The sequence below is a fragment of the Pollicipes pollicipes genome, unplaced genomic scaffold, assembly GCF_011947565.3.
Source record: "Pollicipes pollicipes isolate AB1234 unplaced genomic scaffold, Ppol_2.1 Scaffold_7231;HRSCAF=8579_pilon_pilon_pilon, whole genome shotgun sequence".
In the NCBI taxonomy this organism is placed as follows: Eukaryota; Metazoa; Arthropoda; class Thecostraca; order Pollicipedomorpha; family Pollicipedidae; genus Pollicipes; species Pollicipes pollicipes.
In genome coordinates this window covers 42,228,033-42,251,360 of record NW_023597034.1, presented here as the reverse complement: position 1 = coordinate 42,251,360, position 23,328 = coordinate 42,228,033, and the positions used below count along the sequence as shown (strand labels likewise).

The following is a 23,328-nucleotide window of genomic DNA, read 5'->3' as shown; positions in this document are numbered from 1 at the left end:
TGGGGTTCCTAATTTGTATTAACATGACTAACCCATGTTCGTCTTAAAATGCCCAAGATCCTGTCAGAGCTGATTACTGATAAGAAAACTGCATAATATAGTCTTGAACATGCGTGCTCGCAAGCCATAGCAATAACAGCCTCGACGCCCGGCGCTGCGGTCTCCAGGCCATGCGGCGGCGGCCTTGCGGCTGTAACACTAAGCGATAGCCAATGAGCAAACGAAAAAGATGACGCATCTGAAGGGAAATGGCTAGTGAAATAGGCAAATCGGCATGCATGTTTAATGTAGTGCGAAAATGAGCCAAATCAACCTTAATCTGGAAAGTGGGGGAGCCAGTTAACATTGCTGGCCCTCCCCCACCTTGAAAAGTGTAGGGGAACATGGACCCCGCCCCCCCCCCCCCCTGTTCCTATATCCATGTGCGATTTCTTGCAACCTTCGCCTATCTACATTTTAAAGGGAATGTTCCACATTTGAAGATATTGGGGTAGGGATCAGATATGATGGGAAAAGCTTACTGGTAGCTATTGGTAAGCTTTCAAGGCTCAAAACGATGCTAAGTAGCAAAATTTCCAAGTTTGCAAGAGTGCACCCCATTACACCACTGTTCGATGGCGTCATGGAATGGTTCTGTGACGACAGCAATACCTGGCAGTATTTGGCAGCCAGACCTAAAGAATACATCGAAACACACGAAACCTGACGCCAATCGGCCCTTCTCGTCGCGGGGGCTGTGTCGAGCGGCAATTAGCGGGCGGCTTCGCTGTGGATTTTTTTGTCTTGGTGCTGGCCGCAAGAAAGGCTTTGGTGGACTGCTTGACATACGCAACATAGCGATCGCCAGCTTTTATGGCAGATTTTTAATATCAAAGCACGACACGCTGTGCTGTTGCCGTTGCTGCTACGCTCTTGATGATTTTGTCAAAAGTATATTGTCGATCAATACTTGCCTGCAGTGCTGTAGCCTTGATATTGATATCACGTGATGTGCGCCGTAGTTACTTTCTTTATTGCTTGTAACTGGAAATGCGGTGTCATATGAAATTTAATACCATTGTGGTGCAATGACATTCTTGCTGTTGATAGTCCTTTGGCATTGTTAAATCAGTTGTTACCAGTCATTTATAACTTATAAGCTGCTGTCTCATAGGCTTGACATAGAGTAATCAACCAATGTGGTACATTGTACACCAACGATAAGGTTTTTGTGGTTTTTGAACAACGATATGGTTTTTGTACTGCAATCCATCCTGCTTTCATAATTAGTTCCATCTTGAAAGGTTGGGCCAAGCATGCACTTGTATTGACGCCCCATCTGACATACGACTGACCTAAAACACATTTTGCAATATACAAATCACTTCAAAGCGGACAACCAATAAGTGGCATCACTTGCTCGGCCTGTTTTGGGAATCCACAAAACGTGAATAAGAAAGATGAAACGCATCTTCCACTTTCACAGTCATGCAACATGCTGCAGCTATTAGCCTGATTTACTAAAAAATAACAAGAAAAATTTACATGTGGTGACATGACACTGTAAATATCCTGACCTTGCACAAACCTTGACCTGACCAACACCTGGAGACATGACAAGTGCATGTGGTTACGGTTGGATGGACAAAGTGCAAGGAAGTGATGAAGCTGTCAGCGCACACAAGGTTCATGATAAAAATACTAGCAAGTGCCATCCACGACACCAACAGCAATACTTTTCCATCTTTCTCAGCACCCAGCATCTGACGCAAGTTGCAGTGACTATTGGATTGATGACTCTCAAGCAATGCTCGCCTGCATACAAAATTTGCTAAGACAGTAGGATGTGAATCAGAAATAATACAGCTCTATATTTTCAGAATTATTTAGGGGAAGACAATTTTGCAAAGCTATATCATGTGAGCCTATACTGAGCACGTCCATAAAGGAGCTTCACGCATCAGCCCCTACCACCAAAATAAATGATATAATGGCATGCAGTGGATTAATTACATGCTTTAATACCTCAATAGGTTCAGAATGTTGACAAGAACATGATGAAGTACGAGATTGCCTTTGTAAGTTTGCGAGCATTCCTTTGTCATGTTCAGACACAAACATGAAGGTAGAGGCAGGTATCGATATATCACATTTTGTTGATAGTAGACATCAAGAATACCAAAACAATGTCCTCTCTCAGAAGTGCAATCCTCGCACGCACACTCCCCATCACATCAAGATCAATAGAACCCACTGGCACACACCACCAGTGATCACACACATTTCAAGCCCCTGATTCACATTCTTTTGTCAAATAAGTGTGAATTCACACTTGCACAGCTCGCGGGACTATCAACCTGCAGGTTACCTCGCAATTTTCGCACAGATTTCCGGTTATAACACCGCATCTCACCGTCACCTTCCTCCTAAACAAATTCCCAACGGGGGTTTAGGGTGATGTGTCCCAAGGGGTGGTACTTGTAGAACGCAATTTTTTGTTCAAGATTTAAATGTGTTGTTCAATATGTGTGAAATATTTACTGAAATATATATATATATATATATATATATATACATACACACACACATGTATATATATATATATATATATATATATATATATATATATATATATGTATATGTATGTATAAAATTGCTGTAATGTTTCCCTAATTTTATAATGCCTTGCTAACCCATAGATCCGTGCAAGGTTCTGTGCACCGGTGCACAAGACGCCAACCAAGCTGTCTGTAAGACATACGTCAGTAGAAGAAAAAAACGTCAGCAGGGGATAAAAAACAGATTTGACGTCGCGTCTATTTTTTTATAGCTTTCGGGGGAGTGCCTGTCTCTTGGGTGACGCACTTTCTTGCAGATAGTGGCGTACTTTTTTCATAACATTGACCTATGGCCTTATGTCCCGTTCACGCGTGCCGCGCAACCCGAAAGTGCTCACGCTTACGTTCGCGACACGCGGTCAGCAGTGAAATCTTGCCAACAGCCAGCATCTTCCGCGCATTGTATCATACGTGCCGCATCATTGCTTTTGCGAATGTATCAGCGGCCATGCTGTTTTGACCATAAGCAGAAAACAGCCTGTAGTACGACCGCGATCGCATGACGTTCCTATGACGTCATTAATGCCAAGGCGACTTTGAAATATGCTCCCAATATACCTTTTCGCACTTTTGCGGGCGTAAAACTCAGGAACCAGAGTGTTTTGGGTCTTAAAAAGGACATGGCCGTGAACTACATCAAAAGGTCCTCAACATGGCTATTTCAGTTTAAAACGTCATACCAATGTGGAACATTCCCTTTAAGTGGAAGAAACAAAGCGTAGCATTCCTGACTGGCTTGATAAACATCTCGGAGACGCGCTTTTACAGAGTGCGCGTACCACTAGGGGACACTTGGTTGGCCAACACACAGCCATGAAGTGCAGTGCAACAACCAACAGTTTTAAAATGGAAGTGGTAGCAATAGCTGAAGACGATGCAGGTTCAAAATCTAAAATCGCGGCACGTTCCTACTCTTAATCCAAGGCTGAACCTACAAACAAGATCATGTGAACTGGTTTGAGCAGCATCGTTTTTGTAATCCACGTTTAGAAACGGCTCTATAGTAATTTTTATGAACCTCGACGCTCGCTGGCAATTTTTTCCATCCTGATGCCTTGCACGGGTCATTGAAACCTTTGGCCTCAGCCGTCTGAGTTTCGGGCAGTCCTAAGCAGCACTGGGTGTTGGATGTTGAGACGGTGATTGTCAATCCCAGGGCGTTATCGATTCTCGTGGAATGTTCGTAGTAAGTGATTTCTAAGCCGACACTCGGTGCGAGTCACTCTAACCTTCAGGCTAAGCACGCCGCGTTTCATGCAACCATTGCCGTAGAACCGTGCCTTGTGTGTTATAAGGTGTTACACTTGAAATTGCTTATTTTTTGGCATCTTTTGAGCCGCGGTGTCTCCAAAGACTTAGAGTGTTTTTTAGATTCAAGTTTCTTGGTTTCCAAATGTAATTTTTGCTTAATCTCGCCTGACACGCAGTCATGTGGCTGGTTGGATGCCCTTCGCTTGGGTGGGGTTCAATTTGACCCTCCCTGAGATCCCAGGAACTAAAAGAGCTAGAAACACCAAACTCGCAGGATGTATTTGTTTGTACGTGAACTAACCTAGGTCAAAGTTTGAGGTTCATAGGTCATGACCCTGGAATCAACTAAGGTCAAACAAGGTCATGTTCGTTTAAGGTCAGTGATTTTGTCTGGCCTTTTGAAGGTCACGGCGACTGAAATCATACAAGACTGCTTTGAGTTTTGTATTTGAATCAGCGACAAAGATTACGCTACGCAGTGTGTTCCTAAAAACAAAATATTGACCTGGGTGATTTTAGATCGGTGACCTATTCTGACCTTTAAGAAGTCTGTGGAAGATGTCTCAGGCGGTTTTTGTTATCAATTAATACAAACTGGGCACCAGAAACGACTCCACACTGCAAGCTCTAGAGTTATAAAACAGGTTGGTCTTGACCTTGGCCTGACCCTCATAGCTGATCCTAGATCAATCAAATTTGTTAATTCAGTTGTTGTGTTGCCTGAGAAAGTATCTCAGAGATGTGTGGCTTTGACTAGATTTAACGATTTCCTAGAGATTGACTTCGCTGAATCCACGGCCTGACTTTGATCTGCCGTAGGTTAGCGACCTTACAAGATCCATCACATTTTTTGTACCAAATGACTAGATATTCCATTTTCTACAGCTATGCAAGAATTGGTGCAGCTACGTTGCGCTGTTTGAAAACCATTCCGGAAAAAACTTCGGGGGAGTTGATATGGCCCCCACCCGGGAGCGCGTTAACATTGTCACTCGTGATCCTAAGCACTGCTTCAGACGTTGAGTACTGACAACATAACTAATATGTGCCATATAACGTCGCTCATCCAGTACCTACCTACTGGTATATTGAAGGTCGGGAACTGTCGGCATAGAAACTGTGAACTGTAATATCTAAAAACACGGTGTTGAGGGTCTTGTTCGTTTATACCAAGTACATATCAATATGCGCAATAAATTTCACACCAGGGGGCACATACTCCCGGGGGTCAGTGAGTATGAGTGAGTATGCACCCATCTAGCAAGTACTCAGTTCCCAAAGTCCTTCATGCAGAAACATGCGGTTGAATTTCTATACACATTTCTCCAGAGATAGCCCGATTTAAAGCTATCGCGAGACGCAATATCTAGAAATATAATTCAAACGGCTGTGCAAAGAATAAAAAGCACCATTAACTCACCTATTGTGAAGCCATGTTGTACCGCTATACGGATTGCCAAAGGCATTCCTTTCGGGCACCGAACGCATCCGCACAGATTCGCCGACATTTGCACGGTAGATCTTCCTGCTCGGTTCGAAATACACTGTGGGTCGAAAAAATGATGTTACAAAAACACATGGCTTGGTGCTGTTGTAAAAAGATAATGCTAGAGGAATTCACGGGTTGAAAAAAGACATGAATACCGATATGGAATGCACGACCGGCCGGACAGGGTGTAGATTTCGGGAACAGTACGGACACGAGCAAGGCTTTGGGTAAGACTTAGGATAGGCGCTTCAAGTAACGTTAACATAGAATAGGCGCTTCAAGTAACGTTAACATAGAATAGGCGCTTCAAGTAACGCTATACAACACTAGTGCTGCCACCTCTTTCAGATGTAATTAGCCCCATCTGAAGCACTTTTGCAGTTATAAATGTGCACGAGCACTTTGGCGTATAAGCTTTCCTGCAACTCTCCTATAAGCTTAAACGGAAGGGACGAACAAAAGATGGGTACGTCCTTCAAAGAGAGTCTTCTACATTTGTGTGGGGCTTGAACTAAATAGGCCAACTTAAATACCATTCGGTGTAGTCCACAGTCCCGCCCTTCATAAAACCTAAAGCCCTTCACTGTCTGAGCTACACGCCTGCAAAGATGTGCAGACTATTTCGGGGAGACTTTTTCAGTGTCATCCAGGCATTCATTACGGCATGGTAACGTCATTCAAACCCTGCCATTCTTTTGGCCACGCGGCGATTAAGGGCAAAAATATTGTTGAGTCGTTCTTATCTGGCTTTCGAAAGGACGTGTTCCACATATAACGGCTGTCAATTAGCCCTCAACCAATGTTTTGCAAGGTACGATGACGTAACAAAACAATGACGCATTCAGGAACGTATACGCTAGGCGGAGAAATTGTGTTGTCTTGAGCAGCTTTTTCCACTTAAAAGTATACCAACAGTCATAAGTGAGCCTATTTCATCACATCTTATGCTTGTTTCAATATCTTAAAAAGTGGAATATTCCCTCCGAGGGCCGCCCGGGGCAGACCCGCAACCCAGCCGCTGTCGGCGCTGAAGCATTGGCACTGTGTTAATCCATCAGCAATCGTTCGATCTTTCCCTAATTACTATCATGGCCTGAAAGTGAGCTGGCCGAAAAAACCTACACGTCAGGTTTGAGTCAACGACCTTTCACAAAAACCGGCGTGCGCATTGACGAACCGCGCCAATGAAGTGGTTAGAACGAATCGATATATGCACTTGAAAATTCCTATTGGTGTACATGTCTGATGTCTTTATGAAAAATGTATTGTTTTGGGATTTTAATCAATGCATGCATTTTTTCAAAAAAAAGTTTTCGGATTGATGTGCTAGAAACGCGACGGTTCTGAACTTCAAAATTGCTGTTCTGTGAATCTCAATTCTTTTATTCGGCCTCGTGTTTTAGTGTAATGTTCAGCGCGATAATCGGATTCGATTCTCACTATGCCTTCAAAATACGGTCGTAATTGTTGAAAACTGCAGTGCTGCCATGTGGCTGGTGTAAGTTGCAGAAAAACCTTACGTAGATTTTGATTGACCCCAACCCAGACCCTGACCCAGACACTTTTCGCTTTGGAGCTGTGTTGTGAGCTGGGCGGTGAAGCAGTCTGATGACGAATCTGTCGCCTGTCTTGGTCATTGAGCTACCATCCCATAGGTGCAATTGTGCACGATGATTTGGTGGCAGAGTGGGGAAAGTGGCGGAACATTTCCATGACATTCGGAATAACAGGCTTTCCCTAGACCTGACCAAATTTCCTCTCAAAGGCAGGGAGTTGAAATCACCCAACTGAATAGCAACCTACACTCCCGCTCCAATGCATTCCCTTGCTTTGTCTCGGCGGCAGATGCTGTAGTCGGGCATCATTATCATGCCGTAGAGTGCCGACGTTCGAAACTGGATTTCGGTCATCGACAAAGGGTCAATGTCATGTAGCTCCAGACACTGAACTGTACGGCATCAGGCAAAAGAGTGTGTGTTGATGAGGGTGACATTGAAAGGCTGACACGGACACCGCTGGCCGCTGGGCGCACGGCGGGCTGCAGGCTGTAACACAGCACTCTCGTTGGGGATGTTTGACACGGCCAGTGTCGTTTTGCTGGCCATTGCTGGACGACTACCGGCTTCAGTTTAGTTGACTGTTGTGGATGGTCATGTCTTCGTAGATTTTTCCATCGAACATTCACAGTGAAGTGGAGGTAAGCACATTTTAATAGCTTTTTTCGGACGTAGACGGCTGGCAAGCTCGTTGGTATTTGCATGCTAATATTCGGTTGACTTGTTTCCATTTTCCAGTAAGGCGATGCAGCAGATGAACGTAACTTATTGCAGTCTAACATGGCTGAATAATGGCAGAGCATTTAGACAGCAGCACAAAAGAAGACCAGAGTGAACAAAACACCTTTATCGTGCAGTTAATAACATGAAGCATGCAGCAAAACGGAGCAAGAAAATATTCAGGTAAACACGGTAGGACCTCGGAGTTCTAAAAGCCTATCTAGCTTAGACAGCAACACTCAAGCAATGTGTCGCTGCCTAAAAGAAGGCATTTCAAGCAGTGGCCTGTAGCTGTACACGTGCATCACAGCACTTTTCATTTTGTCCTGTTCAACGTCTGTCAGGATCGATGAAGCTTCACGGCGGACATAGCAGCAAATACGCCGGCTCGAGGCAGGAACACCCCTCAATACCAAACAATGCTATTAGGCCGAGCAGAGCCTGGGAAGCGAAAGCGGAGCCTCCAGAACCTGCGGCCGATCGGCCCACAAGAGAATGGCACCCGCTTTTGACCACATCTGCGGGATCAAGCGGTACGGGATCAAGCGGTGCGCGACGTCCGGCCACGCGTGGCAGACATGGGCCGTTTCCATAACGTTATATGATGGCGGCTCCATGTTCCGAATCGGGCCGCCATGTCCAAAGGAAACATTGCCCGCCGGCCGACCGGACGAGATCAGTAAATGCGCGACGTCCGACCACCGGTGAAAAAAGAACAGCAGCCTCATATCCCTTGAGCACCTCTGTACCGCCGCTGATGTCACCCCAGCTGGTGTAAAAAGCGCCGCGCCGCTTGGGAACTGGGCCAGAAGCGGGACGCGCAGGACCCGCCCAAAGCGAGGTAGGAAGCCTCGAAGGCATGACATCGCTCATTTTTGGCGCTAGGAGACGGTCGAAGCGTTTCGTTTGTCCCCTACTCGGTCTAAGGCGTGACGGCGTGACGAGGCACAAGTCACAGTTGGACCAGGGACCAGTTCGGATCGTCCAGGATGCGAGGCTACGCATAGCGGTGACTGGATCTGTCCGTCGGTTCACAACGCCTCGGGAGAGATCAGGGAGCAGCTCACCCTTTATCGATATGGTTTGCGCCAAGGGCCTCATATGCCCTCAGTGGCGTTGTGTTCGGTATGGATAAAGATCCCGCCATATGGGAAGAGCGACAAGGGATTGAGGCGTCGGCCAGGCCAGTCAGGCTGAGTTTTCAGAGTACGTCGGCCGGGAAGACCGTAAAGCGTGAGTGCATGTCATGCCAGGTACTCGCTGCCTGCAGATGAGCTCCACCGCCCCACCAGATAAGCGGCCTGCCTCTAGGCCTCTAAGGTGCGCATCGGGAGGCGGTGCCTTGCAAAGCTCATTCCGGCAGGCGGGAAGCGAGGACAGAGAAGAAAGAAGCGACGTCTTCGCACTGGACGAGGCGCCACCGCAGGTGTGTGCGAAGCAGCGCGGTGCTAAGAGTGGTGCGTGACCGAACGAGTGAGACGAGTTCCCTGAAATATTTTTGTATGCTGATTTTGGTACACAATAAGGATATTTAACTCAACAACTTTAATCAGATTTTCTCCGAATGCACTTTATTCCAATGGTGATTTAGCTCTCAATGATAGTGTCTTTCATCAACTTCAAAAAAGAAAAGTAAGGCAGTAATTTCATCTCCGTGCTGTTAACAAAAATTGGAAAACAACCTGCTGCCAATTATGGTTTCCTGTTGTTCAATGTGATTAAAAATATCGGTTGGCCCTGATTACATACAATACTGGTCGCCATTCATCATAATCTTATTGTGGCATATACGGGGGCGGGGCAGGGACGGTCAAGCTTTGTCCCTGTGGCTGCTTTACGTCAACATCCTCTGTCCATAAATAGCTTTCGCATGATCATACTAGACGCTAGTATGAAGCTGCGTACTTACCAGCATCATGGAACTCAAAGGACGCGGTGTCCGAGTAAGCAGAGCTGTCCAGCCGGCAAAGCTTGGCTTGGGGAAAGTTGGAATTCTGGCGAACCGAGCTCGTGCCCATGTAGTACCCGCGGTCATCTGCAGCAACACGAATATGAAACACGTGCGTTGGTAATGTGAAACCACAGCACAAGGCAGCCGCTGCTGGTTAAAAGAACAACACAGACGTCGCTGAGAAAGCGCAACATTTTTGTGTCTGCAGAATTTCCAAGATATATGAAAGCCTTGGGTTACCTTGTGTTTGAGCGTTGAAGAGTGGACATAGCACGAAAACACGCGGCATGGTCTGGGGTCTTTTTCAAATCGCGACGGCTCGGGGGAGATTGCTGGATAAGATTAAGCCCAGATTTCGACACAAAAGGTGGGTTATGGTTGGTTATGTACAGCTACTACACTTATCTCCGTTCAAACCCAGGCATCTGGCGATCATTTGCCACTTACCATCTGTACCATCGGATCACCACATACTCAGGCGGCTGGCAAACAGATCATTCACCACGCACCACCTGTTCTGCCAGAACCTAAGCTATGCGTACCATCCGTAGTCATTCGCCACTTACTCTCAACAGTCATCCTCAGCGCTTCACCAGCCGTCTGCTGCTTCAGATAGTTTCGGCGATCGCAAGGCGATTCCACTTTCTGTGATTGGTTTAGTCTCATAGCTCCACCCACCGCACGATGTGGTGCGCGCTTCGCACTGGTAGCTTATGGCATGATAGTACGTAATTTTCGGCGCACATGGCTATCATCGCTTCCTTTGGAGGCAGTATATAAAGCGAACCGTTTGTTACCGTGGAAGCTCACTTGATCTGGACACACAAGTCTGCTGTTGGCTTTGCGTGTAGACGCTGGTGTGGATTAAGTGTTGGTGAGTGAAAACTGCTGGAAAAAGGAACCCCTGCGGCCTCATAAGATCTATCCTGCCATGACTCGCGAGAAGGGCCCTTCTCGCGAGTCAGTCTATTGATGTCACGAGTGAGGTCGTCACAGGTCTATCCCACAAGCAGTTCCAGATCTGCTACACTGGAGGAGGGGATGAAGGTTGGGAGGGGTGCCCCATCTCAGGACCTGGTTTGCGAATTACAAATTGCAAATTTACAAAATTACAAATTACAAATTACATCGACATTGGCGAATTACAAACACTAACGTATCCCGGCGGGTCGCGTTGGAATACGCACGTGATTTTGTCTCAGTCACTATTGATGTCATATATCGTAAAAATGTTTTCAATCGGAGGCCGCATTAGGAGTGTAGGGATGCTAAAAGCAACCAACACTGTGTTTCCGCATTAACTTCCGTGCTGTTCCACATCGGTGCACCGCGGCTTACGCGCCTGACAAGTGGTTCCTTTGACACATGCTGGAGTACGATGATGTTCGATGCCAGGAACAGGTCACCGACTTTGGACATCATCCGTGAAGGCCTATGTGCGGTTTCTGATTCCACGTGCTGTAAATCCCCGTTTTCTTTTTTGTTTGAACTAGATTTATGTAATTCATCGACTGGCATGACGGTCCAAAAGTCAGACAGTCACACCATAGCAGGTGAGGTCAATGTGAGGTCAATCTCAGAGGTCACGTGGGTTCGACTCACCAATGTACAACTAAGGGGATTCGTTTCCCACGCTTCTGATAAATAAGCCAGTGTTTCTGACACTTTGTCACGCCAATGAGTCTTGCATAATGCTGACACCACAAACCGGAAAAGAAGTAAATATGGCAGATTTGATCATATTACGTTGAACTGGCATAGATTTGACCTGACCTGGTTCTCACTTTATATCACTTAGACCTGTCTCAGACTTAACACCACAATATTATGACCTTTGATAACACTATGTTATGTTTCCCTTATAATACTCTGCATTTTGCATATTATTATATTATGCTATATTACGTTGTGTTGCTATATTTTGTATATTTTGTATTGTTATGATTCTGAATGGCAGCATAATGTTTTTTTTTTTGCTATTAGTAGCGGTTACGAAGCTGCGCGACTACGAAGCTGCGCGACTACGAAGCTGCGCGACTACGAAGCTGTGCCACTCTAACAATAAGTACATCACAAATGTCGGTATTATTATCTAAATAAAACGACCACAGGTTGGTGTTAAAAGCATGCGCTGGAACACGCATCAAAGTAGTACTGTCCGTAGTTACAAACGGATTTGAATCTGAGCTGCAATGAGAAAGCGTTCTCGCATCTGAGTTTCGCAGAGCGAGGCTGGCTGATCTGACTTAATAAGTCATTTCACGCGTCCATTCTAGCATGGTTGAAATGTACGTGCGGATTCAAGTTCAAGTGCAGCTCGAATGCAGATGCATATCAACATATGTGCAAAAGTGAACGACACGGTGGTTGAGAGAATGTGGAATTTCCCTGATAAATAAAACACAATGTTTTGTCTCAAGTATGCCTCCAAATTTAACTCCATGCAGCTTCCAAGTTGAAGACTCCTTTTCAAAACTCATAAATTGGGCATTTCTTACGACCACTTTTGTAGTCTCTCGCCCTCTCTCTCTCTCCCTCTCTCTCTCTCTCTTCTCTCTCTCTCTATCCTATCATATTCTTCTTTCTATCTACTCCTTATCTCTCTCTCTCTCTCTCTCCTACTCTCTCTCTCTCTCTCTCTCTCTTTCTCTCTCTCCTCTCTCTCTCTCTCTCTCTCTCTCCTCTCTCTCTCTCTCTCTCTCTCTCTCTCTCTCTCTCTCTCTCTCTCTCTCTCTCTCTCTCTCTCTCTCTCTCTCTCTCTCTCTCTCTCTCTCTCTCTCTCTCTCTCCCAGAGAGTCTGACCGACCTAGCCTCGCCCTTGAGCTTGACATTATCAGGTCTGTAGGTACGGACCATCGGGACCTATCAGTTTGTTGAGCCAGAGATGGCTGAACAAAGCAAATGCCTACAGCCATCGAGCTGCGTCATGTGCGTGAGTACGACAAGCCACGGGGCTGATGGCGTCTACGCAGGGGGAGTTTCGCAATGGCATGTACATTTCCGATTGGCATTGAAAAGCTGTGAGGATTCTCCGTTGGTGTCGTAGATCCGAACACGCAGCAAGTCTTCTTCTGCTCCGACATGACATTCCAGGTACGTTCTCATGTCGGCGGACCGAAAGTGGGTGTGGACGGTGGTCACGTCAGGCACATCCTCTGAAAAATGGATGACATTTTTCAACGCGACAGTTTTGCATCGGCATTGGTGGATGTTATACAAAGGAAGGCCATGAGCGGTGGGCCCTATATTTTATCGACACGATGACGAGCGCTTTGCATGGCCTGCATTGTGCCAAACATCATGACCTGCTCAATGCAACGAATCAACATGGGCATGAATAGGAGCTCCATGAATAGCAGCTGGAACGTACACGCGGGGTACGGGACGCCGGACAAAGCAGAACAATCAGCAACAGTAGCATGAGTCACCCAAACAAGAGCAGGTAGCAGCCAATAGCTCTAATTTCATTATAAAAAAACAGCATGCTGCCCTCTACTCACTGACGACCCGACGACACTCAATTACGCCTGATTTACGCCACAATGACAGCGGTGCATCGGTAAATGTTTGAGCACACGGGGGGGGGGGGGGGGACTGGGGGGACCAGACGGCCGAAGGGAAGGGTGGGTTTGGGGGAGGGCACCTGGCCACAGTGTCTTCCCTTAGACCGCTGAGGTGGGCAGGCGAGCTCGGGGCGAGGCTGATTTCGCTCTGTCCGCTGTCGAGATTCGCGTAGCGATCAGGGAATAACGCCAAGTGTGAGGGCGGGCCAAACAAAGATCCGTGTCGCCTTTGGGTCATTATAGGTCATCAGATTCCACGTCAAGCTGTGTAAGAAATTTCCTGATCTCTTTTGATCACGCTTATATTCGGCACACGTATACGTATATTACTGCAAGTATTATACCCGTTCGAAGTGTGCGTTTACCACAAGTACTGCCGTATAGATGTTTGCTCAGTAGCATATCACGATATGCCAAGTGTCGGTTTACAGTGAACTCCGCCGTCAGAGATATAAATCAGCCCAGCTAACTCTTTTTGCTGGCATGAAATCATTCAGATTGTGAGAGCAAAATCTTAAAAATTTTACTTAAAAAATTGCCGTTGCATGTTGTGTGCAACTGCTTGCACTTTTCATGGTGAGCTGTAGAGAAAAATGCAACATTTTAACACATTCTCATGATTTAGCCTGAACTTGAGTTGACTTTTAACCCGATGAAGCCAGTGACTAAGTTACGGTATTTGAGCATTTGCATTGATAATTTATCCGCCCTCATTTTTATGAACGTCAGACCGAAGCATACTATGCTTGTGGCAGATTGTCCAAACGTACTATACTTGAAATTGTGTAACCATCCAGTGAGGATGGCTATGTTTTAGTTGTGTACCAAATGCAAAAGGAATCAAATGAGCGAAACATGCTCTTTCAGTCCATTGTGAAAAAATCGACACGGGTCACAACTTACCTTGGTCCATGTATGGACTGGACCTTACTGCTGTACTCAAATCGATAGTGAAAACGTATGAGTTGCCCCGCAAATGTTTGCAAACTTTTTGCCAATTATTTACCGAAAAAGCACTATATGCCTTAGAGGCAAATGATTGCCGCATCGTATATTTTGTTGTTTGAGTACACCCATAGGTCCAGTAAATGCATGCACCATGGTGAACTGTAACCTGTGCCGTTTTTACCAGCATTAACTGAAAGGGCATGCTTCGTTTTACCGATTCCCTAAACGTTTGGTGCAGAATGACAGTTATGCCCACTCAGTGGGTACACAGTTTCAAGTTGTTCTCACCAAATCTACCAAATTTACCCCGAAATGTCGGGGCAAATTTTCCTTCGAGGGAAATTCTATACTATGACAGCAAATGGTACTCATAGGGTGAGCTGGGCCAAAGTTAGTAGCGAACGGACGCCAATAATGGGTTTTCACTACACTCGTAACATTAACGAAGTAGCACCGATGGTACTGACCTTAGATAGCCTCGAATGACAATTTCCTACGTCAGGACGACGACGGATTGTTTTGAGGCGCTGATTAAGATTTTGACATTCAGCCAACAATATCTCGTTATTTTCATTCTATGATCACCAGGACAAGATCACCTAAGTCCTACTCGGAAAGCTCATCACCTAAGATTAGTTGTAACTCTAGCCTCAGACGTCATTGAGAGTTAAACATTTGTACGTGATGACCTTGTATTGGCTAATGCCACCTATCTATGGAACCCAAATCCAATATTATGGAACGGAAAGCGAAACAAAGCAAACAAAACTGTCAGTTGTCAAGTGCATTTGCGAGGAACATTTTTGCATATGGGTAAGATAGTAGTCATAGCCTTATTCCCCGTAGAAAAAAACAGGAAAATAGAAATATAGATACGTTATTTCAGCAGCATGCTTTTATCCAAACAAATATCTGTGGTGGTACCGCAAATGCGCAACGCTTGTGTGTCATCAAAGGAAGTGGAGGCGTTTGTCAGACGACTTTCTGGCTGTATGTTGAAGAGCAACACTGGACAGCAGGAAAAGTGAATGTTATTTTGTTTCTTTTTTGGTACAATAGTAGTTGCTTAGAGCCGTCAGTGGTCATTGACACGCGCCCGAAGGGCGTGTTGTTAAATGCTGAGCTTGGCTGAAGCGCTAGTTTGACCTGCTTTCTTAAAAAAGTAACGGAGCTGAAGGCACCAAATTCACAAGGTCGGTAAGGTCCAAGTCATTTCACATTTGTCGAATTTTGAGGCCCCACGTCGTGACAATCAGGTCAAATAGAGTCAGCCTTCAGATTGGTGTCCGAAGTATCCTCCTATCTCATCTTGCAGCCAGCGTTCACTTCAATACCATACATAAGACGAATGTCACTAGTGTTCAAATAAGGTCGTTGACCTAATTTTAACGTAGCATGGTAAAAATCACCAAAAACTTTTGAGATTTATTTACCATTTCAAGCTTAAATCGTTCCCAAATGCAAATAGATAGGCGGTATGCTCATGAAAGCGACAAGTTAATTTAGATTATGTTGTGTCGATGACCCCCCGTCCTGCATCGGATCAGACACTGCGTAATAAAGCACGTTTTCCAGTAAGAAAGCGGTTTCCTGATCACGGGATCATGGAATTAGTCGTGACGCTAGTTTCAATAGTTGTGCTGTCTGAGAAACCATCTCAAAATTGTATGACTTCGTCTCACACTTCATTGTCACATCACGCCGGACGATTCCCTAATAACTGCCTTTACCGGCAGCCATGGTCTGACTTTGACATGTCATAGGTCAGCTACCTTTCAAGGCATATCTAATTTCGGATGCGAAAAGATGGACTATGTAACTGTCCACAGCTACACAAAGCTTGGGACAGCTGTGCCGCGCAGTCTTAAAGTTGTTTTAGAAAAAACTTCGGGCTGCGGGCCAAACTGACCCTCGCTCAAGCGCGGGTTAAATGAACATAAATGGGTAGAGATGGGCGAAAGCAGCATTACGAAGTAGTCTTGAATCGACCTTATCTTCAAAACATTAGCCGGGGTCATTTGGGCTCGGTCGGCGCCCTAAGTAAAAGTCCAAATCACTATCACGATCATCATCATTTGGGTTCATTAAGGTCGGTCGGCATCTGACGGGTCGTGGACACAGTGCAATTCGTTGCATTGATGTGAACCGTTGACTTTAACACATATATTTCAGACCTTTGCCCTTGAGTACCACTTCCTTTCGCAGATCTGCGATTTCCCGTCGCACCAGTCACTGACCTTTAGGGTGGGGTCAGGTTAGCTTAAATCAAGTTGGCTTTAAATTTTGTAGTCACAGGGTAAGCGCCACTGGCATAATGTGTATCCAATTTCAACTGAATAGAATAATGGAACATGGGTATTAAGTCAAGAAAGGTAATCTCAGGGTGCGTCTGTATCGCACCACTGGGCACCACTGAGGGAATCATATCTTTAAGAACTATTTAATGATACAAATTGTCGACGTACACTTCCATTCACAGTTTTACATGCACTTGTATGTGACAAAATTTTGCAAAGCTTAAGACAGAAGCAACTTACAAAGCAACTTTGTACTTTACAACTTTGTTTTTTAACAAAGCGGAACCTGCTCACATTTGCCTGATCAGACCAAATGTGAGATCAAGGTCACGGGGAACTATAGAGATGTTGACAGTGTTCAGTGTTGTGACATTATTTTGGCCTATTTTAGCTTTTTGAAATTGTATGAGCCTGAAGTCAATGTGTTTTGCGTATGATCAAGCATGAATCGGCTCAGAAAAGAGTTAGCGTTCTAAGATATACACAGTGTTAAGAAATGTATATGGCCAATCAAGCAATCGTACCACCTCGTGGCGATTTTTCACTGAGAGATACGCATGCCCGCATCACTGAAATACGGACATATTCACCGAGATAGGCACATCTTCACTGAGACATGAAATCTTCATTGAGATACTCATATCTTTACTCAGAGACGCGCAGATCTGAATCGCTGAGACACGCATAATTCAATGAGATACGCAAATTTTCACTGAGATGCGCACATCTTCATTGATATATGTACATTTTCACTGAGATACGCACATCACTGATACACGGACATTCTCGCTGGGACACGCAAATCTGGATAACCAAAGTCGACACAAATTTGTCCCTTAAGAAGACCTTGAACTTTGACCTTGGGAGCTAACGGAAACCCAAGAGTTGTGCGTGGAAAACTTTTACCTGGTGGTACAAATCTCTCAAGTACTGAACTCAAAAGTCTGGTCGAATACCCACGTCATCGTGTCATTCGTAGTGAAATGATCCCTACACATGGGAGGCCTGCTGATCTCCTTTACCATTTTAGAACAGTAACACCTATGTTGACTTCAGTACCATAACACCTTCAGTGTTTGGTTTGCTTTCCACTGCGCGTTCACATCACAAACGCTTAAACAAAAAAGGGACACACGGAATTGTTGCGCCGCCGAGCGCCCGCCCACTGGTGAGCAGCGGGCTTCCAAACGTGTGCAGGCCGCACAGCTTGTGCGGAAGTATTGTTGCAGACTCGAGTAGAAGCGATGACTGCGGCGCGTGTGAGTTCGGGTGATCGGTGATCCACCACCAAACTCGTCCGCTGAATATCCGCCCATTATAAGTTCGGTGACGCCGTCACGCCTGCTCGTGCGCAACAGCCCTTCTAGACGGGCCTCGCCTATTTCGGGTCGGCGCACGGGCTGCGCCGCCAGCAGCGGCAGCACTTCTACGGAAATCGGCCGGGACTAAGAGGACAGGCTCGCGCTGAGAGTGCGTGCCGAAGAAAACCGCCGGAGGCGCTGCGCTCCGGCCGCTCCTGGGAGAACATGTGATATGATCCCACCCAAGTCCAGACACTAGAGAATATTCTGCCGGGCGGAGAAGAGACGAGAAGCACCGGACGCCGCTTCACGAAGTGGTATGTTGCACAATGCACCTCACTGGTTCGCGCTGTTCAATATTCATTGTATGCCACCTTGAAGGGTCCCCAGCCGAACCATTTCAAAATGGACTAATGGCTTCTTTTTCGCGTCAAGTCATAACATTCCTTTTTCACACGCGGCGTTGCCTAGCAGTACCTAACGTCGAGTGAAAAAGTTTCGTACACATGACATCGTAACTTAAAACTCATGTAAGCGCGACAAGTACTAAATAGGCCAAGATAATATTGCTACATTTCGCGTGACAATCCTTTTTCATCATCCGAAATATAGTGAGGATTTGCTTGCCTATTTACTATTCGCCGCCTCCGTCGTCTTGGGAAAAGATGCTGGACTCGTAATCCAGCGGCACTGGGTACGAATCCCAGAGTGGACGCATTGTTTGACCCGACTGAAATGGAAAGACCAGCTGGCAACTGGCCAACAAGGTTCAACCCAGGCCCGAGGCGGCCGTGTCGCAGCATTGTGCGGCACGTAAAACCCTCCGCATTCCTGTCTGGCGAAAGGGCAGAGGCAAAATTAGTTGTTGAACTGGACGGCACGCTTGGGTGGTGGGTTCGGGGTACACGCAACAAGCTATGCTTAGCAGGTACTCTGAATCCGAAGTCACCCATGCAAACCATTTGGGATAAATTTAAGAAAAAAAAACTGCGTTTATACTTGTCTGAACCCAACGTGTTCTGTGTATGATTTACTGCGAATGAGCTCAGAGAAGGATGAGAGCTTATTAAAACGGGGTTCATGTTCAGCGTGGCGGGGTCACCTGCCTGCAGCCTGGTTCCGCTCAGCTGCCACCCACTGCATGGGCCCAGGTCAGAACGGGCGTAGTGCGCACTCACCTTTCACCCTCCCACTCACGAACCGCATCGCCTTCTGTTCGTAGTCCGAATGGCTGGTTTGTACGCCTCTCCGGAAGCTGCCCACAAGTGGCTTGTCGTGATGGACGACGGTCATGATGACTTCGGTCGGGTCACGCAGTGCGTTCGACTGGGGCAGGCGGGCATCGTGCACGGCGGCCAGACAGAGGTCCGAGTCCTGCGCACGGCGCGGTCTGTCGTCCCGATCCTCTCCCGATGCGGTCACAGACACGGTTGCGGTTACGAGACACGGCACGGTCAGTCGTCCCGATCCTCTCCCGATGCGGTCACAGACACGGTTGCGGTTACGAGACACGGCACGGTCTGTCGTCAGGATTCTCTTCCGATGGGGCCATATTTGTGGGTCCGATTGCAGGAGGAGGTGCAGTTAGATGACAGCGTTCACCTTTGTCAGGTCCAGCTACCGAACGCCCATGCGCTGTCAGCATTCATTTAGGGTATAATCGCATACACGGGCCCAAATGCTGTCCTGGCACAACGCCAGCTTTGTTGTGCTCCATACAATATTACCGACTTCGGACGTATTCAGGGCATGTAAACGTGCTCCTGCAGCGGCTGAGTTCACGCACACTTCAGTCGCCACGCCTCTCCGCCACCAAGCTTCTTTTGTGCTACGCCTCACTGCCTGAGCACTGACCGCTGGCACAGGGTCGAAACAAATGTGACAGCCCGCTGCGGCCTCATGGTGCTCTCAAAGCGGAATGCAGCAATACTATAAGCATTGAATACTGCAAAGTCTGTCTCTACGTCAGCCGAACGTAGTCCAGGCTGACGCTCTCACCAGGCTATAGACGGTGGTGCCGAAGACGCTGCCTGGACCGTTCGCTGAACCTTGGGATGCTGCGTCCTCCAATGACCGTCGAATGCAGGCAGGCACGCAGGTGGCGCTGTTTGACAAAAGTACGAGGTTGGTCACCCTAACCGCAAGCGATGACAGGGTGAACTTGATCTGTATGTGATGAATGGGGAAAATGCTTACTGGCGAAACGTAATCAAACGTCATTAGGTGGCACATCAAGATTGCCAGGATAATTTCTATAATAGTCAAACTTGGTGGTAGACCATCTGTTTCACTATCCCGAAATTTACCCCAAACCAAACAGTGTAAACCGCAGCACTGAATTGACGTCGCATGTCCGTCTTGCTAGCTTAGTTCGCTAGAAGGCATGCCACTCGATCCGCCCTCCCCCGGCGCTGCGTGTTTGAGTCGCTCTAGGCGCATGACATCTGCCCCTGACTGGAATAGTTGCTGCCGGTGGCAGCGATCGCGCCTAAACTCGGTTGACACAGGGTAGAACAGACCGTGGCGAGCACGTTACATTTTCCTCAAAAAATTTTCCCGCTGACCTGGAGTTTGACGGTCGGGTGGCCAGGCCAGGGCTCACGCAACAAGCAATACTCAGCGTGGGCTATGGCCCGAGAACTCCGTTCATTTCTAATGACCGGACTAACCCTTAACACGCGCTCGGGTGGGGGTCAAAATAACCCCCCGACGGTTTTTCCAGAATGGTTTCCGAACGGCGCGGCTTAGCCTCGCCAAATTTGGCATAGCTGTAGGCAATTGAATAACAGATTCTGTGACACAGAAAATTAGATGTACCTTGTAAGATCGCTGACCTATGGCAGATCAAAGTCAGGTCATGGTTTTAGCGAAGGCAATTTCTAGGAAATCGTCCAATCTGATACAACAACGGAGTGTTTGACAAAGCTATGCATCTTTCAGATGCTTTCTTATGCGTCAAAAGCAGTGAATGAGCGAATTACGTTGACCTAAGGTCAGATATGAAGGTCAGACCAAGGTCAAAGCCAAGCTGATTTTTACTCTGGGACTTGCTGTGTGGGATAGTTTGTGGTGCTCATTTCGAATTTATTGACAGCAGGAACCGCATTATACATCTTCCATTGACTTCTTAGAGGTCAGGGCAGGTCATTGACCTAAGATGATCCGGGTTGACATTTTGTTTTAGGAACATACTGCCTAGCGTAATCTTTGTCGCTTATTCAAATGCAGAACTCAGAGCAGTCCTGTATGATTTTGGTTACCACGACCTTCCAAAGGTCAAACAAGGTCGTGACCTCAGATGGACTTTTGAACTTTTGCTTAGAAACAGTTGCCTAGGTTCCGGGTGCACTTTGGAGACGAACATGAAATTTGACCTCGTTTGACCTTATTTGACCTCAAGGTAATGACCTAGGAAGTTCGAACTTTGACCTAAGTGAGTTCACATACAGGTCAAGACACCCTGTAAATTTGGTGTTTCTCGCTCCCTTAGTTCCCGGGATCACAAGGGGGGTCAAATTGCCCCCCCCCCCCCACCCGAGCGAAGGGTATCTAGCCGGCCACCCGGGCGCGTGTTAAGATCCAAGGCTGAAAATTATTTTCAATGTCTAACGTGCAGATTAACCATGCTTTCGTTTATCTGCGTGCTGTCCTTGAAGTCAGGCATTCCACAGTCTTTGGAACAGATCATTCGCAGTTAGCAAGCGATCGAGCGTATGGTACGATTTCGAGGCCTGTCATGACGTGGGAACCACGCCTCAACGTATCTGCCGTACTGTCAGCAGTGGCAATTCCCGGCTTTACAACCCAGGCGCGGCCCACATTCAACTTAAATTCACGACCGAACAACTATCCTGAAAGGCTGCAGGCGCTCTTCTCCACCGTCGTGTTACTATGACCACTGAGCTGCGCGTGATGATGGTGGTGAGGCGAGCTTCACTACGCGCCGTCCACAGCGGCCCTCCGCCGCCGACGTAGCTGGGCGCGATTCTGGTCCGCAACGTAATCGATGCCGACTCTGACACGCAAAGCATGCAGTTCGGTCTGCCTCCAACGCCGAGCAGCACGGCGCTCCTAGGCAGTGGCGCGTCTCACCTGATGCTGGTGCCGACTCGAAGGCTGGCCAGACTGTCCCGCCGCGTTGGAAACGTGCAGCGCGTCACATCCTGCTGTCCGAGGCGCACAGTCGCTTGACCAAAGGTGCCGCCTGAGAGAGCAGGTAAGGTTAAAGGGTTGTACCTCCTGAAACTCACATTCCTAGAACCAGCCCGAAATGTTTATTTCGAGATCAGTGCTCGAACCCCTACGAATCACAAGCATCGGATATTTGAATGCTATTGTGGTTTTTATTTCGTTGTAGCGCTACGGATGTGTGCATTGCCATCAGTTAAGTACGACTCACTTACGTAACAACACTCGCCTTCTATTAGAACAATATTGATGCCACAATGCTCTTGAATTGCTCCTGCTCAAAGCTACAACTTCTAGAAACTACGACACTTTTCGGCAGGCTCAGCCCCCTCAACGTCCATTGGTCAGTTGCTTAGGGTTATCTGCCCGTCTTGCTTAGAGCGTTCACGTGGTGAAATGAAGCTAGACATGAAACATGACATTCGCTCTTGAGTGGAACGACCGCGGCCGATGGTAACGGTCGTGCTAAAGGTCAGGTGACGTCAGACTTCGGGGTGTATCGTACCGAGCATTGCGACACGCTCAGTGTGCTTCACCAAATGCTGCCGTTGGCCTGGAATTTCATGAATGGTTGGTGAGGGCCAGGGCTCAAGCATCAGGCCTCTTTGGCGTAGGTTCTGCATTTTTTCAAAAATGTTCGGACTAATTCTTTGATAAAAATTGAAACGGTGGGTGTATCTGGGAGAACTCACGCTATTTGCTCCCTGCGTCCTGAAAGAGGGCTAACTAAATTATTGGAATGGTATTGTAGCGGCTAGCCTCAACCTACAAGTGCAAATATGCTTTGGCGTGCAGATACACATACACAAACCAGATACAGGTGGCGTTCGTTTCAAATTAAAGCTACAAAAATACTTACAGAATTATCAGCTATAAAAATAATTGTGAATAGGAGGCGAATTTTGAAAGGTTTCTACACAAATCCAAGTCGTGGGTGCTAAGCACCCTACGTTATCGACTCGATGCAACAGCTGTCTCGTGTACACGGTAATGTTTCTGGCTAGTTTCATACGATCATATAACTCACAGCTCAATCTGTCGTTTGCCTTTTGTGTCTCGTAATACGTGCAATCAATTTTCACGCCTTGAATAATTTCGTATTTGTTTCATATTTCTTCCCTGTAGATTGCTAGGTAGCACTTTAAAAATCATAACTTGGTTTGCTGTAAACAAAGGTATAGACTATACGTTTCGAATTTTCAATGGAGTTGCCACAGCTAACACGCGTGCTGAATTTCAGCGTGGTGAGTCCATTTGCCTCCGCGTTAGCAGGACAGAGAAATAGACGAGAAAGACGTTCAATTTGCCAGTACCTTTACTGGACCACTTGATCGGTGGAACCTCTATCATGCTGAACTACAGCCTAGTAACACTTTCTCTTTCGTTGGAATGGCTTCCTGCAGCTCACTCAAGCAGGACAACCTGTGCTTACGAGGCCTGTTTATCCTCCGACAGCGCACTCCAAAA

The 23,328-nt window shown here is 46.8% G+C and overlaps 1 protein-coding gene across 3 annotated transcripts in view; it reads right to left on the bottom strand.

Moving 5' to 3' along the window:
* LOC119109281 (receptor-type tyrosine-protein phosphatase mu) overlaps positions 1-23,328 on the bottom strand; it is a 103,209-nt gene that overhangs the window by 73,307 nt on the left and 6,574 nt on the right. Inside the window, exons 2-7 of one of the 3 annotated variants that reach the window (XM_037232874.1) lie at positions 21,766-21,877; positions 19,672-19,777; positions 18,852-19,047; positions 12,561-12,719; positions 9,523-9,648; positions 5,269-5,392 (exon numbers count right to left, since the gene is read on the bottom strand). In XM_037232874.1, the coding sequence (XP_037088769.1) occupies positions 5,269-5,392; positions 9,523-9,648; positions 12,561-12,719; positions 18,852-19,047; positions 19,672-19,777; positions 21,766-21,877 (823 nt within the window). Of the gene's footprint in view, positions 1-953; positions 1,024-5,268; positions 5,393-9,522; positions 9,649-12,560; positions 12,720-18,851; positions 19,048-19,671; positions 19,778-21,765; positions 21,878-23,328 lie in introns of those variants that run through there. The other 2 variants (XM_037232875.1, XM_037232876.1) reach the window with 2 other exon arrangements.